The sequence below is a fragment of the Camelina sativa genome, chromosome 19, assembly GCF_030686135.1.
Source record: "Camelina sativa cultivar CO46 ecotype springtype chromosome 19, ASM3068613v1".
In the NCBI taxonomy this organism is placed as follows: Eukaryota; Viridiplantae; Streptophyta; class Magnoliopsida; order Brassicales; family Brassicaceae; genus Camelina; species Camelina sativa.
In genome coordinates this window covers 14,465,101-14,482,266 of record NC_141898.1, presented here as the reverse complement: position 1 = coordinate 14,482,266, position 17,166 = coordinate 14,465,101, and the positions used below count along the sequence as shown (strand labels likewise).

The window sequence follows — 17,166 nt, the reverse complement described above, 5'->3', positions numbered from 1 at the left end:
TAAAGTGACGGTGAAAAATCGGTACCTTTTGCCGAGGATTGACGAGTTGTTAGATCAACTCCGGGGAGCCACATATTTCTCAAAGATTGATTTGGCTTCGGGATATCACCAAATCCCGATAGAAGAATCAGACATTCGGAAGACGGCCATGAGGACGAGGTACGACCATTACGAATTTATGGTTATGCCGTTCGGATTAACTAATGCCCCCGCAGCATTCATGAACCTTATGAACAATGTGTTTCGAGAGTAGATGGACGAGTTCGTGATTGTATTCATAGACGACATCTTAGTTTATTCGAAGAGTGAAGTAGAGCATGCCGCATATTTGAGGAAAGTGATAGAACGATTAAAGGAACATAAGCTATTCGCCAAACTTAGTAAGTGCAGCTTCTGGAATAGAGAGATCGGTTTCTTAGGACATGTAGTATCAGACAAGGGAGTGTCCATGGACCAGGAGAAGATTCGGTCTATAGCAGAATGGCCTAAACCGCGGAACGCCTCAGAGATAAGAAGCTTCCTAGGACTGGCCGGGTACTACCGACGATTTGTCAAAGGTTTTGCGAGTATGGCACAGCCGCTGACCCAGATAACGGGAAAGAAAGTATTGTATGTATGGACAGCCGATTGTGAGCAGGATTTCTCAAGACTCAAGGACATGCTTATTAGTACACCAATTTTAGCACTACCGGAACCGGATGAGCCGTATGTTGTTTACACGAACGCGTCTGGTCGAGGGTTAGGGTGCGTATTAATGCAGAACGAGAAAGTGATCGCTTATGCCTCTAGGCAGCTGAGAAATCATGAAGTGAACTATCCAACCCATGACTTAGAGATGGCGGCCGTAGTATTTGCGCTAAAAAACTGGAGGTCCTTTTTGTACGGTGGGAAAGTGCAAATATACATGGACCACAAGAGTTTGCAGTACGTCTTTACTCAGTCAGAACTGAACTACAACAGCGAAGATGGATGGAACTAGTTGTGGACTATGACTTGGAATTCAGTTACCATCCGGATAAGGCCAATCTAGTGGCGGACGCCTTAAGCATAAGAGGATCGGCCATTGATGCCGAGAGATATGCAGAAAACCTGGTTGGTATGATCAGAACCTTGCGGTTGAATGTGTTGACAGAACAGTCAGAACCGCTAGGCCTTGGGGCCGCAGACCAAGCGGATTTGTTAACTAGGGTACAAATTGTACAAGAAAAGGATACGGATCTGATATGGTTGTCTAAGGTGGACGGAACCGAGTATGAGACCTCGAACAATGGTACCATTTTGGTTAAAGAGACGAGTGTGCGTTCCGATGGACCAGGATTTGCGTACAGAAATCCTTAGGAAAGCGCACCAGTCCAAATTGGCGATCCACCCCGGATCCACCAAAATGTACCAGGACCTAAGAAGGTATTACCACTGGTCGGGCATGAAGAAGGACGTGGCCAAGTGGGTTGCAGCTTGTCCGACGTGTCAACGGGTTAAGGCGGAGAATCAAGTTCCGGGTGGACTACTGCAAAGCCTACCAATACCCGAATGGAAATGGGACATGATAACCATGGATTTTGTCACAAGCTTGCCGATGTGTGATAAGAAGGACGCTATATGGGTGGTTGTGGACCTACTAACCAAATCAGCACATTTCTTGGCCATCAATAGGAAGGATAATACCGAGAAATTAGCCGAGGTGTACGTACACGAGATAGGAAGGTTACATGGTGTTCTAGTGAGCATAGTGTCGGATCGAGACTCTAAATTTACCTCAGAACTATAGAAGGCCCTACAAAAGCGTTTTGGGACACGAATGGACATGATTACGGCAACCATCCGCAAACGGACGGACAGTTCGAATGCACCATACGGACACTTGAGGATCTTTTGCAAGCGAGTTTACTGTACTGGGGAGATAATTGGGTAAGGCATTTACCATTAGCGGAATTTGCCTACAACAATAACTTTCATGCGAGTATAGGCATGTCACCGTACAAAGCTTTATACGGTCGACCTTGCCGTACGCCCTTGTGTTTGACACAAGTAGGGGAGTGGAGCGTTTACGGTTAGGATTTCGTGGACGAGACGAATGAGAAGATTAAAATTCTGAATTAAAGATGAAAGAAGCCCATAATAGGTAGAAAAGTTACGCGGATAAGTGCCGAAGAGAGCTAGAATTTCAGGTTGGGGACATGGTCTATCTCAAAACCGTGACCTATAAGGGAAAGGATCGGGTAGCACTGAACACTGATTTGACACCTCGTTACATGGGACCATATCAAATCTTGGAAAGGATCGGTCTGATGGCCTACAAGTTGGAATTGCCGCCGGCCATGGCAGCTTTCCATCCGGTGTTTCACGTGTCTATGCTAAGGAAGTGCATAACGGGACGGGAGAACGTGATATCTGAACTACCACCTGATCTACATGTGAACATGACTATCATCGGTCGACCAGTTCGGATAATTGGTACGAAGATGAGAGGTCTGCATAAGAAGAAAAAGGTGAGGTTGATTCAGGTTGTATGGGATTGCGAAGGAGTCTAGGAAAAAACTTGGGAATCGGAAGAAGTCATGAAAGTAAATTTCAAGAAATGGTTCAATAAGAGGGAAGTGCCTCGGAAAGAAAGCAAAGATTCGAGGACGAATCAGTCCTAAGTAGGGGAGAAAAGTAACGATCTGTTTCCTTGGTACCGGCGGTACATGAGATGATACGTACGCGGTACATGAAATGGTATGTCCACATATCCAGAAGGATCAGGACATATTCGGAACGATCAGAACGTATCCGGAAGGATCAGGACGTATCCAGAAGGATCAGGACGTATCTGGAAGGTTCAGGACGTATCCGGAAGGATCAGGACGTCTCCGGAAGAATCAGGATGTACTTTGTACGGACCTCGGGACGAGAATTGGACGATGTCAGACGATATCAGGACGTACATTGGACATATGTAGGACAAACCATGGGTCAGAAAGGACAATGGCCATGAGTTCGATGGATGATAGGTACTCGAATGGAAATGGAGAGTTCGAGACTATGGAAGTAGTGAACAGATGTTTGAACTGAAGAAAAGGGGATCCTTGGCTTACATTGTAGATGATGCAAGCATGTAAGTTTTGGATGAAAATGGGAGTGAAAGTCCTAGTGATAGTGATAGTGATAGTGGAAGTGAAAGTCCTAGTGATAGTGGTAGTGAGAGTGATAGTGAAGTAGACTATCCGAAAATGTTCACACTGGTGAACGGTGGATCGGGCCGATGGACAAGGTTGGATCGATTAGACTATGGGTCGATGGGTGGCTCGGGAACTCGGAAATCTTGCAAAGATTTAACCCGACTCACGGGAAAGGAAACTCGAGACAAATGGAAACTCGCGGAAAAGGCAAAGTTGATCGGATAAGGATAGATACGAAAAATATGGGAAATTAGGGGGCGATAAGGCTTATCGTTTTGAGGCAACTCGAGGCGGTTTAGTCGACCCTATATAAAGGATAGAAACCCTCAGAGAAATTCTCTAGAATTCGCATAAGACCTTTTAGCCGCCGTAAGAGAGAGAGAAGAGGTTCCATAGAGCTTGACCGAGAGTTCCCTAAGTCTAGATCGAGAGAAGAACGGTAAGTCTTCCTCCACTTTGATCCGTCAATAGTTATGGGTTAAACATCGCTGGTTAACGATGTTGATCTGTTCGTGTAGAGGCGGGGATCAGAATTGGGCATAGGAACCTAGAGATTAACACCGTAGGTCAAAACCGAAGGTGAGTGCGTGACTGTGGCCGAGTTCCATGGTTGATTCTCTTGACCCGTGGTTTATTTAATCTCGTTAATTGCTTGTCTTAGTTAATGGTTAATGTGTTCTATTGCAATATGAATGGTGGTTGGTCTAAACGACTTAGACAACTATCCTATGTGAATTGTTTGACTTGATTGGAATATACCCTGTGTCGGATTGAGATTATTGAGCTGAGCCTAGTGAGACGGGATGACCGCTCCACTAAGCAAACTTGTTTGCTTACGCCTCCTTTTTATAGACGCAGGAAAAGAAAGGTCCGGTGATCAGGACTTTAGTGGCTGACCAGCTCGTGTGACGGAGGCAAGAGAGGAAGGGGATGGTGGCTTTCGGTAGTTTGATTATGGTTTTTATTTCTAAGGATTTTATTGTTACCATGCATGGGATAAGAATGTTTTGTTAAGTTATTTCACCTGTTTTACATATCCGTTGTTGCACAATATCTAAACGAACGAGTAGAATTGCATAGGCCCTAAGAAAATTTTTACTTGCCGGTACGGTCACGTACGGTTTTTTAGGGTCGAGGTCTTACAAGTTCCCCGACAGCATCGGTTCGTGTATGCTATCATTGTAGGGAGCTTGGGCATAGCAAGCCCAAGTGTCCCAAGTTGCAGCAGATGGCAGTGGCAGCGGTGCAGCATGTGGTGCAGGCTGGAGTGCAGCAGGTATCACGGATTGAGATGGCGCCACGGGTGTACACGACGGTCGTGACTGGTGGAACCAGTGTCGGGGCGATCACAGGTATAATTTCTGGTACTTAACTTTGTGAATTTCAGTAGGTTCAGATTTTGTGTTTTTACATGTGATAAAGTGTTAGGTTCTCAGCACATGAGGTTTGTGTAGGGACCTTGTTGGTAGGCGGGTTTAAGTCCCATGTTATTTCTGGAGCTTCTCATAGATTCATTACTCCGGAATGTGTAGAGAGTGCTGATATCCGAGGAGATCCCAGGGAGCGTACCAGGGTTGGCAGAGTTGCGGGAGGCAATTTTCTGAGGGTCATTGGATGAGCTAGGGGAGTTGATATTCAAGTCGCAGGAGAGTCGTAGCCAGCAGATTTGCTTATCAGTCCAGTGGAGTTGTATGAGGTTATTCTCGGATGGATTGGTTGCATCAGCATATGGTATATCTTGATTGCAATCGAGGTAGAGTGGAGTTTGAGCATCCAAGAGGGAAGTTGGTTTTTTGGGATATTAGACCGACTTCAGGGAGTCTCGTGATCTCGGCCATGCAGGCTGGGAAGATGATTGAGAAGGGCCGTGAGGCTTATTTGGTTACTATATCTATAATAGAGTCATTGGGGCAATCTACGGTTAGCGGTATTTAGGTTGTTGAGGAATTGGAGGATGTGTTCCAGTCGTTTGCAGGGGTTACCACCATCTTGGTCTGATCCTTTCAGGATTGTACTGGAACCGGTGACGACACCGTTATCTAAGGCTCCTTACAGGATGGCTCCAGCAGAGATGGCAGAGCTGAAGAAGCAGTTGAAGGATTTGTTGAGCAAGGGATTCATCCAACCGAGTGTATCACCGTGGGGAGCGCCGGTGTTATTCGTTAAGAAGAAGGATGGGAGTTTCCGATTGTGTATTGATTATCGGGGTTCAACCGGGTCACTGTGAAGAACAAGTACCCTCTTCCCAGGATCGATGAGTTGTTGGATCAGTTGAGGGGTGCTACTTGGTTCTCCAAGATAGATCTGGCATCGGGTTATCATCAGATTCCGATAGATGAGGCAGATGTGAGGAAGACTGCGTTCAAGACGAGGTATGGGCATTATGTGTTTATGGTGATGTCTTTTGGGTTGACTAACGCGCCAGCAGCGTTTATGAGATTGATGAACAGCGTGTTTCAAGAGTTTCTCGACGTGTCTGTCATCATTTTCATCGATGACATCCTGGTATTCTAAGAGTCCTGAGGAGCATGCAGTGCATTTGAGGGCAGTTCTGGAGAAGCTGTGGGAGCAGAAGTTGTTTGCTAAGTTGAGCAAGTGCAGTTTTTGGCAGCGTGAAATGGGTTTTCTGGGTCATATTGTTTCTGCAGAGGGGGTTTCTGTAGATCCGGAGAAGATTCAGGCTATCAGGGATTGGCCTAGACCGCAGAATACCACAGAGATCAGGAGTTTCCTTGGTCTGGCAGGTTACTACAGGAGATTTGTGCAGGGCTTTGCAAGCAAGGCACGTTCGATGACTAAGTTGACAGGGAAGGATGTTCTTTTTGTTTGGTCACAAGAGTGTGAGGAAGGCTTTGCAAGCCTCAAGGAGATGTTGACTACTACGCCAGTATTGGCTTTGCCTAAGCAGGGAGAACCTTATGTGGTTTATAAAGATGCATCTAGAGTTGGTTTGGGGTGTGTGTTGATGCAGCATGGGAAGGTAATTGCCTACGCTTCGCGGTAGTTGCGGAAGCATGAGGACAACTATCCTACTCATGACTTGGAGATGGCTGTTGTTGTTCTGGCCCTGAAGATTTGGAGATCTTATCTTTATGGTGCAAAGGTACAGGTGTTTACAGATCATAAGAGCCTGAAGTACATATTCACTAACCCCGAGCTGAACTTAAGGCAGAGGCGGTTGATGGAGCTTGTGGCAGATTATGATTTGGAGATAGCTTATCACCCTGGTAAGGCTAACTTGGTTGCAGATGCTCTGAGTCGGAAGAGGGCAGCTTCGGCTCAGGAGTAGGACATGGAGGCTCTAATAGGGAAAATAGTGCATTGACGTTGTGTGTCGTTTTTAGGAGCCGTTGGGTTTGGAGGCGGTTGACAGAGCAGATCTTCTGAGCAGGGTGCGGTCGGCTATGGAGAAGGATTTGAGGCTGGTGAATGCCTCAAAGGATGTTATTTCTGAGTATCAGGTTTTGGCTAATGGTACTATATTGGTGCACGGGCGGATTTGTGTGCCCAAGGATGAGGAGTTGAGGGAGGAGATCCTGAGAGAGGCTCATGCGAGCAAGTTCTCTATTCAACCAGGAGCGACAAAGATGTATCGTGACCTCAAGAGGTACTATCATTGGGTCGGGATGAAGAAGGATGTAGCTAGTTGGATCGTGAGGTGCCATTTGTGTCGGCTAGTGAAGGCTGAACATCAGGTCCTAGGTGGATTACTGAAGAGTCTTCCCATTCCAGAGTGGAAGTGGGGTATGATTATTATGGACTTCGTGGGTTGTTTGCCAGTGTCTCGGACCTTTGATGCTATTTGGGTCATTGTGGACCGATTGACTAAGTCGGCACATTTTCTGGTCATTAAGAAGACTGATGGAGTAGCGGTCTTGGCTAAGAAGTATGTGAAAGAGATAGTCAGATTGCATAGGGTGCCAGCGAGCATTGTGTCTGATAGGGATTCTAAGTTCACTTCGGTGTTCTGGAGACCATTTCAGGCGGAGATAGGCACTAAGGTGCATATGAGTACAGCTTATCATCCCCAGACAGATGGACAGTCAGAGAGGACGATCCAGACGCTGGAGGATTTGCTGAGGATGTGTGTGTTGATTGGGGTGGCCAGTGGGCAGATCATTTGAACCTGGTAGATTTTGCTTACAACAACAGTTATCAGGCGAGCATTGGGATGGCTCCTTATGAGGCTTTGTATGGGAGACCATGTCATACACCGTTATGCTGGACTTAGGTGGGGGGGGGGGGGAGAGGAGCATGTATGGTGCTAGTTTTGTTTAGGAGACCTTGAGGAAAATCGGTTCTCAAGCTGAACATGAAGGAAGCTCAGGATAGGCAGAGGAGTTATGTCGATAGGAGGTGTAGAGATCTTGAGTTTCAGATGGGAGACAGAGTGTACCTCAAGATGGCCATGTTGCGGGGTCCGAACAGGTCATTTACAGAGACTAAGTTGAGTCTGAAGTATATGGGTCCGTTCAAAGTGATTGAGCGGGTGGGACCGGTAGCATATAGGTTGGAGTTCCCTGAGGTTATGTGTGCGTTCCACAAGGTTTTGCATGTGTCTATGTTGCGGAAGTGTCTCCGTGAGGATGATCAGTTGTTGGCTAAGACTCCTGAAGATCTTCAGCCTAACATGACGTTGAAGGCGAGGCCCGTTAGGGTTCTTGAGAGGAGAATCAAGGAACTTCGGAGGAAGAAGGTTCCTTTGATGAGAGTCCTGTGGGACTGTGATTGTGTTGAGGAGCAGACTTGGGAGCCAGAGGCGAGGATGAAGACAAGGTTTAAGAAGTGGTATGAGAAGCACGCCACGACTTGAGCTTGTCTAGCCTGGTCCCAGTTGCAATTCGTGACTGGAGTGGGAATGGAGTATTCCAGCTCATCTCTCTTGTTTACTTGGTTGCTTAGGGGTGGTTGGTTGTGCGACTAAGTAACAAGATGAGGTGGTGTTCGGGGTACGAAATTTCCGTGAGGCGGTGGTTTGAGGGCAATTTTCATGAATTATAAAGTTTCTAAAAGTGGAAATTTTCCAGAAGTGGAAATTTTCCAGAAGTGGAAAGTTCTAAAAATGGAAAGTTTCATGTGAGTTAGAATTTGTCCATTTTTAGCGGTTATGAGCTTTGGAGGGGCTTGTGTGGCCTTTGTGGCGGACTTTTGAGTCAAGGTGCCCGTGTGTGGTGGTTTTTTGAGATATTGTGTGGCCTTTGTGGCAGGCTGTTTAGCTAATTGTGTGCCCTTTGTGGCGGGCTGTTTAGTCAATTATGTGGCCTTTGTGGCGGGCTGTTTAGCCAATGTGCATGTTTAAGCGGTCTCTTGGGATGTGTGGTCTTCGTGACGGTCCTTCGGGACGTGTGGCCTGTTGAGGCAATCTTTTGGGATGAGTGGTCTTCGTGACGGTCCTTCGGGACAAATGGTCTTCGTGACGGTCCTTCGGTACAAGTGGTCCTCGTGAAGGTCCATCAGGACGAGTGGTCTTCGTGACGGTTCTTCGGGACAAGTGGTCTTTGTGACGGTCCTGTTGAGGACATTTGTTTGGCCTTGGTGGCGGTCCTGTTTAGAACATTTGTTTCGCCTTTGTAGCAGTCTTGTTTAAGACATTTGTTTGGCCTTCCTGGCGGACCTAGTGGAATTTAGGTGATCCTTGTGTGGTCATGAGGTATTCAAGTGAGGGCATAAGTGGTTGGTAGGACATTGTGTTGTTTTACGCAAGCCACGGGAAGGAAACCTGGATAGGGATAGGGCTCAGACGTGTTCAGAATTGTTTGCTCGCGACTCTTGGGGAACTTTAGTTCTCCTAGTACTACCATATTCTGAGATCTTGTGGCTTGAGAATATGATTGGTCTATCGACTTTGGATGACGATCCGGAGGCGAGCTGTAGGGTGGCAACCCGAGAGACGAATATTGGACTTCTTTATATATTATGACATGCGGGCTTAGGCCCGATGAGGAGCCAACATTATGGCATGCAGGCTTAGGCCTGATGAAGACCCAATTAAAACTCAAGGTCGAGACTTATGAGTAAAGGAAAGTCCAAAAATCGAGAGCAAATAATGCTTGGAACGTGAGTCTATCGCCTAAAGGTGACCTTCCGTAAATCGGTCAGAGGAGTGTTGGCCGTGGAGACAATCGCACGGGAGTCCTGGACTGATGATTGTTCGAGATTTGAGGACGAATCTATGTTGGTGGGGGAGAATTGTAACATCCGCAAACCAAATTGTGCATTTTGGGGATGTGATAGACAGTTTTTTAACAAGGGTATCAATCCCCTATGCAGTTGTAGTACAAAGGGTTATCAATCCAAATGGTTGTGTATTGCTAGCAGGAAGGATATGATCAGAACAATGCAAGTCAAGCCAAGCAATTAGGGTTTTGGTTCTAACGATTCCTAAAATAAACAAAGTAAGAGAATATAAACAAGTAAACCACACGACCTAAGCACTCGATGCAAGCAATCGAGTACAGGATCGAGTGGGGTGATCGAGTATGCAACTGAGATATGAACAGCTCAAGGTATTACTCGATACAGGTTATCGTGTACCTGATCGGGTAAGTAGTCGAGTAAGTGAAAGAAATGCAAATAAATAAAATATGAAAGTTCCTAAGGATGGGGGTAATCGAATCCTAAGTGTTCTAGACCAGTACGGATGCCTTACATGCCTCAAGCAATTATTTCGTAGACAATGAACCTCTAAGACCTTGTCACCACACTTTCACACTAGCAACAATCAACCTTGAACACATTACCACACTGTCGCACTAGCAATATGAACAAGCAGGCATTAAGAACGATTCATTATTGTCAGTAGACTTAAACTTATCTAATTTTGTTACTCAGAGTTAAGTAAACCTCTAGCATTGGCTAAATCAAGCATTTTTTCTACTCCTTTCGGCATGTAGCATTTGTAAACGCCCTAGATCTAATCTCAACCTTTCGGTCTGTTGACAGCATTAAGAGCACCAATCTAGAAGGAAATCTATCAATCATTTACAATCAACTAAAGCATCCTAACCGATCAAGAACACAAAATCATCTATCCCATCCCTAGAAACTTTACTACACTACTCGGACATAGAAGCGAATAACAAAGCAATCAAAATGAATGAAAATGACATTGTATTAAAAGATAGAGTAGAGTAGAGAAAGTAAAGGATAGAAATCTAAGAAAACTACAAAATAAAAATGCAAAACAAGAAGAAAAATGTTGAGTCGCCCAGTCCTCTCACAGAAGCTCTCGCTCTCTGGTTTGAGGGTCTGCGGCGTGCTACTTTGTAAGCTAGGGGAAGAGGGGGTTCATATATGGAAACCCATTTGACCTAGCTTCCCAGACCTGCCCGATGATCTACTCGATGGGGTACACGAGGGTGAAGTAAGGTTACTCATCGGGTGGATCTTCGGGTTGCTCTTCATGCTCTTGGATCCTCCTCGATCGTTTTGGGGTTCGGACTTGTTCTTACAGCTCGATGGCTCCTTCGGGTACATGCTCGAGTTGTCCTTGTTTTTCCCCATTTTTGGCTCTTTAGCACCTGTTTTCATCCAAAATATGCAAATGCAGAAATGCAACACCCTAAATGCTCTAAAAGTGAATTCCTACAGTAAATGACCTAAAAATGCTAAGTTAGAGGTATGAACAATGCAAAATATGGACAAAAAAGGATGCTAAAAACATGTAAATTAGAGAGTTATCAGACTCCCAAACTTAAATCTTGCTAGTCCTCTAGCAAGGAAGTAAGAGGGTACGGTTTGAAAGTGGGGACTCATAACCTTAAGATGCTAACCGAAAGATTCAAGCTATAGTCCTTAAAGATAGTTTAATGGTGCTAAAATCAATCAACATACTTACAAATATTTTTCTATGCTTATTACCATGCATCGATCTAGCTCAACCTCCAACTAAAGATAAGGAACATCTCTTTCACATTCAATTAAGCGTTTGGCGAATTCTTGCAAATGGAAGGTGAATCAAGCTCAATCGGTTTCAAGGGTAAGGCTTTTTAGTAAGGTGGTTTCAAACAAATTCTTTGGGTGGTTTTCTCTCAAAACATGGAATGCTAGACAGTGAAAACTATCTAAGACTAAGAACAATTTGGGCATACAAAGCTTAACTCTTGATGATCTACCCTTTTCTCATTCACTCTCATTTTCATTTTTTATTTATTTAAACCCCCTAGAATTTAAACTACCCACATCCTTGATTTTAACTCTCTTTTTTACTCCCTAAGGCTTAGACTTTTAAACTTTAAACTTCTAGCTCTCTCTCTCTTTTTTTTTTCTCTTTTCTTTGCTAAACTCCTAATGTAAATATATTCTTCTCTTTCTTTCTAGGAGACTATAGCAAGAATTCTTCTTTCTTTTTTTTTTTTTACTTAGACACTTAGAGCTAATTGATTCTAACCTTAGGGACTTTTTCTTCTTTTTTTTTTTTATTCCACAACCCAACCCCAAATAAACATTCTAACCACCTAACCTTCAAAACCGAATCTATTAGCTAGTTCAAATTCTAACTTAGTTAAATCAAGAGGCAGTTCTTTTTCGTTCTCAATACTCTCAAGGTTTCACAACCTATAGCACAATGAAAGAGGCCTCACTCAACAATTCACAACAAGGTTTGAAAGAAAGGTTTGGGTTCATGGGTAGGACAAACGAATCGGGTTAAACGAAAAGATTGGTAAAAAGTGGAGTGCTAACCCGAGTTTGGAGTTACCATGAGCAAGTATTCAAATTCCATAAGCAAGACAATTAAAGTTCAAATTAAATCCAATAATATAGAGATGTTCTAATGTTCAAGCAAGTGGATGAAGCATTGAATCGACAGAAAGGGTCTAAGCAAAGATTTTTCATTTTTTTCCAAAGACTGATCTAGCAACAATGAACTGTGACTAAGGGCTATAGCTTCAATCCTAAGGTTTGATTTTAAACAAGGTGGCTTTAATCATTGTCCCCTAAGATGCATATGCGACAATCCTATATGAAACAAACTAGACTCAATCCTAATATGCAAATGCAACTACATGAACACTCTTTTCTTTTCTTTTTCTTAAAATTTTTCAAATTGTTTTTTTTTTTTTTTGGGTTTTTAATGCACATAGATGCAATGCAGACTCAAATGAATAAAACTAGCATGCAAAAATTTGAAATAATAAAAATAAGAAAATAAAACACAATGTTAAATACATTCTAGGACCCTCCCCCAAACTTAAATTACACAGTCCCTGTGTAAATAAAAGTTTGAAAAAGAATCCAAGAATCACACAAAATGAATTAAGCTAAATGCAATGTTATATACAAAGATCGGATGAATGTGGTACCTCATGGGTTGGTGAAGAAGGAGGTTGCAACAGCCTCCATACTCGCCAACGTGTATCCTGGGTCGTCTCCGGCTTCAGCAGGTGCCGGTGTTTGCTCGTCAGAGAGCTCAGAAATGCGCACTGACGACTTACTCGGACTAGCATCCGAGGTGTTTATCGAGGGTGGGATCGCGTAGTTTATCGGGTAGGGCATCGGGTAGTACGACGGAAATGGCGGAAAAGGTCTAGAATGATCACCCGTGTATCCACTCGCAGGGTGCATTGTGTATGGAGTCGTGAATGGCATCTGATAAGGTGGAGGGAAGATCCCTGTGTACTCACCCGATTGGGTGCTCGATGGGTGCATCGAATAGTTCATCGTGTATCCCATCGGGTTGGGCGTCGGGTAAGCATCAGAATGGCTTCTCCTTGATGCCTCAGGTCGGGTGATGTTCTCCTCGGCTTGGAGCTCGTATGATGATGCTCTATAAGGTTCTGGAGGTGGCACTCCTCGAGTTCCTCCTAGCGGTCCGCTTCTCCCCATCCAAGTTGGTGCTTGTGCCGAGGTAGGAGCTGAGGCACAGCTTGCCTTATCTTGCAACTCCTTGATTTGACCTCCCATTGTCGGGTAAGCATCAGAACTTGTTCATCCTCTTCAGCCAGCCGATCCTCTTGTGAGCTTCCCTCACTCCAACCGGTTGCTTTTGAGAGCATACATACTCCTTAAAATCGAACTCCTCCGAGCTGTCTCCCTGTCTCTGCCCGGTCTCCTCTCTCTTCTCAGCTTCGGACTCCTCCTCTGGGTTGTATAGCTCCTCCAACGGTGGTGCGAAGTCAATGTTGTCGCCCAGCCGAACCTTGGTGCATATGACATTAGGTAGAACCATTTGAGCAGCTCCGGCGGTTGGATGGACAAACTTGAACAGCGTCATGTCATTAGGCCTCTCATGGGCAAAAAATCTCGCCAGCACGAGGTAGTCCGCATCCAGCCATCTTGGTTCATGAACAATTCCCTTTAAGGGCACATCGCATGCCACTAGGATCGGTGTGACTAGTCCCCCAATGGAGATATCTCCGCCTCCTTCTCTTCTTTTCACAGCCCACGATTTCAGGTAGGGGAATTGATCGAGTAACACAAACAACATGCTTGTATCCGCAACATCTCCAACTAGTGGTGTACCATCCCTAGTATTGTCCAAAACTCCACACAATGCAATATCTAACAGCTGGAGCTCATGGTCGTTCACATTCCCAGTCTCTTTTCTAGCAAAAAGAGTGCATGCAAGGGACTTGTGAAAATACCTCAAGACATGGCTCCTTATTTGAGCGGATTTGGAGCTTGTGGACTTGTAGGGGTTCTTGTCTCCTATTGTCAGCCATAGGGACCTCATTTCTTCTTTGCCTACCTCCATACCTTCCCCAATACCAGATTTGAAGCTATACAGCTTCTCAATCTCTTTGAAACTGAGTCGGTAGTCCATGTTCCTCACGGAGAAGGTGATGAACCCGATACCCCCATCGGGTAGTAGGGTCGGTTGGTCCTTGAAATAGTGCAGCTTCAAGGTTGATAGGAAGTGAACCGTCTCCTCCTCATATGCTTCAAGGTGGGCTCGCATCAATTGGCCCAGGTGGCACATATCGAACAAGTACTCGATGTCTCTAGCGATGCCCAATTGCTTCATTGTTTCTCGATGAGGGTAGCGGGTACCAACAAAGCTCATCTTCCGGAAAAACTTGAAGAGTCTTGCCGGAGTATCCACCTCCTTCTGCTTTAGCCTCCGAGAGGCTTGGCGGGTCCTCTCTCTCTGCTCCTCTTCTCTCTCTCAGCCCTCCTCTGTAGGGTGTTGATCCTCTTCCTCAACTGCTCTCTCAACCACCTTCTCAGCCTTCTCCGAAGCTGTTCTCTTCCCCCTTGCAACCACAGCTCTGCTCCTTGATCGAGAGGTGTGGATCTCACCTTGCTCTTCTCCTCCGGCATCAGAATCGACCTCCATAGGGTCGGTAAGGGTCTTTTCGGACGTAGACAGGTCCCTACGTCGAGGAGAACGGCGGACAGCACTCGCATTGGACTCGGTGAGCGAACTCGGGGGCCTACTCGATCGGTTACTCAAGAATCAGGTCGGGTGGTGGATCGGGTTGTGCATCAGGTTGGGGAGGCTAAACGTCCACCCAACGGTTGGGAATGTGGAACGTTTCCTCTTCCTTGACTCTCGAACTTCAACGGCATCACCTCTTGTTGTAGCAGCGGCGGAGGTTGATCTTCTTCCCTTCCTTTGGTAGATTTTAGCGATTGGCTCCATGTTTGATTCCTTGAGAAGAAAAAGGCTAAGTGTCGAGGTTAATAGGGTTAGTCCCAAAGAAATCGAATAAAGCTCGAGTTTGAGAGAGAATAGAATAGAAACTTTGGAAAGCAAAAACTCTAGGGTTGAGAGATACTTATCGGTGATGGAAGGGGAGAGAATGTCGAAACCCCTTAAATAGGCTAGGGTTTGGTTGGTGGGCTTCACTGAGAGTGGGCTTCCTTGTGGGATTCGGACTCCACTCGCCACCCGAGCAGGAACACGATCAGGCGCGTCGGGTACGGTGTCGGGTTGACCCACGGGTTCCTCAATTTTCCTCTTCTTAATTTTCCATTTTTTATTTTTTTATTAAATTGCAAAAAGAGAAAAAGTAAATAAAAGTAAGTAAAACAAATAAGCTAAAATTAAAAGATACCTTTGGGACTTCCTCCCAAATGAGCTTGTTTAAAGTCACTAAGCTTGACTCTTCATGCTTCTCTCCACTGCAGTAGGCTGGTTCAACAGATTTTCCAGGTCTTGTCCAGGTTCTAAGGCAAATGTGGTGTTGACCTCTTCAAGATGTTGCACCTTCCTTTGCTTGGTCTTTGTAAAGAAAGCTTGACCATCAATGGTTGGCCTCTTAATCCCCTTCTTCACCTCAAACTCCATCTTGAAATTCTCACCATGTTCTATTTTATCTTGCCTTGCTTCACCTCGATCACAGCACCAACTGTTGCCAAGAATGGTCTTCCTAGAATCAGCGGATCATCCGGTTCCTTGTCCATATCGAGGATCATGAAGTCGGCAGGCACTTCCAATCTTCCAATCCTGAGAGGCAGGTTCTCCAGGATACCAATCGGATGCCTAACTGTTCTGTCGGCCAGAACCAAATACAATTTACTTGGTTTAAAATCAGGGAATCCTAGCTTGTTGGCAACTGAAAGCGGCATAATGCTAACTGAAGCTCCAAGGTCGCACAAACAGTTCTTGAAGATCCGAAGTCCTATCGAACACGGCAAGGTGAAAGAGCCAGGATCTTCAAGTTTTTCCTCAATTCGCAGCTCAGGATCCAAGCAAACTCCACTTCTCAGAATTTCAAAACCGATCTCCTTGACATCTTCCTTGACCTCATCCTCCAATCGAGCTGCTTCCTTGGCAGCTTCCTGCTGAAGCTCGTGTGGGAGCAAAAACTTAGGTGGTGGAGCTTTACGCTTAGCCATTCGCTCTTCAAGCGCCTCCAGCTGGATGTCAAGTGCAGCATTGAATCTTTCCTCTAACTCCCCTTCTACTAGTGCAGGTGGTTGAGGCTGATCTATCTTTTCAACATCTACTCGATGCATTATTCGATCAACACCATCGTGTAGGTCATCGGGTTCCACTTCGGGTTGTTCTTCGGTTTGCGATTCTCGAACCAGTGCTCGATCATCAACTCGATCAGTCTCTTCGGGTGAAGACTTGGGTTCATACTCGGATATGTAGTACTTGGCCTTATTTCGCATTGGGTGTTCCACCTCCTCCCCATCTTGATCATCATTGTCCCCAGTGAGGTAGTCCTCATAGTCATCATCAAGGAAGATGGCTTGAGCAGTTGCATAATCCTTGGGGTTTTGAACAGCTTTACCTGGGAGTTGGTTGATCTTTGGGGCTGGTTGGTTGATCTTTGGGGCTGGTTGGTTGTTGTGATGGCCTTCCAGGTATCGAACCTTTGTGTTAAGTGATTCGTACTTGGCATTGAGATCATTGTACCCTGAGTCGATCTTGTTGCTCATCTCTGCGAACCGTTTCACGATGTCCATAGAAGCGGTAGCCTGATTCTGAATCATTTGCTGAATGAGACCGCGTAACTCAGCTTCTTGTGATTGGTTTGGTGGACCTTGGTGTTGTTGGAATCCAGGTGGTTGGTTGTAGGTTCCTGAATACTGCTGCTTAGGTGCATAACCTTGGTTGTATTGGACAAAAGGCTTCTGTTGGATCTGGTTCCCTTGAACTGCAGATGGGTAAGTTTGATCCTGAGGATTCGCAACATTCGGGTTCCGATAAGACAGATTCGGATTCGGCTTGAAGTTGTTTTACCCTCTATTGTACCCTCCTTGGTTGTTGATGTAGTTAACATCCTCTAGTTTCATAGTCTCCCCATCTTATTGTTGAAACTGCTCTTCCTCTGATATAGCATGAACATGCTTCTGCTGGTTGAGGAGCTGATTGAGCTTGTCATTGAGGGCTTTCATGTCCCTCTTGTACTTGGCATCTTCCTCTCCTATAGATCGAACAAAGCGATCATATTCCTCATTGTAGTTGCCATCAGAATGAGCCAAGTTCTCAACTAGGTCCCAACCTTCATCAACATCTGTGTTGAGGAAGTTACCATGGCTTGCGGTGTCCAGCAACATCCGTATCTTGGGGACCACGCCTCGGTAAAGTGTGCTCAGCAATGAAGCATTACTG

General features: G+C 45.3%; 1 protein-coding gene across 1 annotated transcript; it reads left to right on the top strand.

The window, feature by feature from the left end:
* Nucleotides 1–2,177: 2,177 nt before the first annotated feature.
* LOC147920574 (uncharacterized) lies at nt 2,178–2,531 on the top strand. The gene has a single exon (XM_087501145.1). It carries the CDS (start codon nt 2,178–2,180, stop codon nt 2,529–2,531), a length of 354 nt encoding a protein of 117 aa, XP_087357271.1.
* The last annotated feature ends 14,635 nt before the right edge of the window (nt 2,532–17,166 follow it).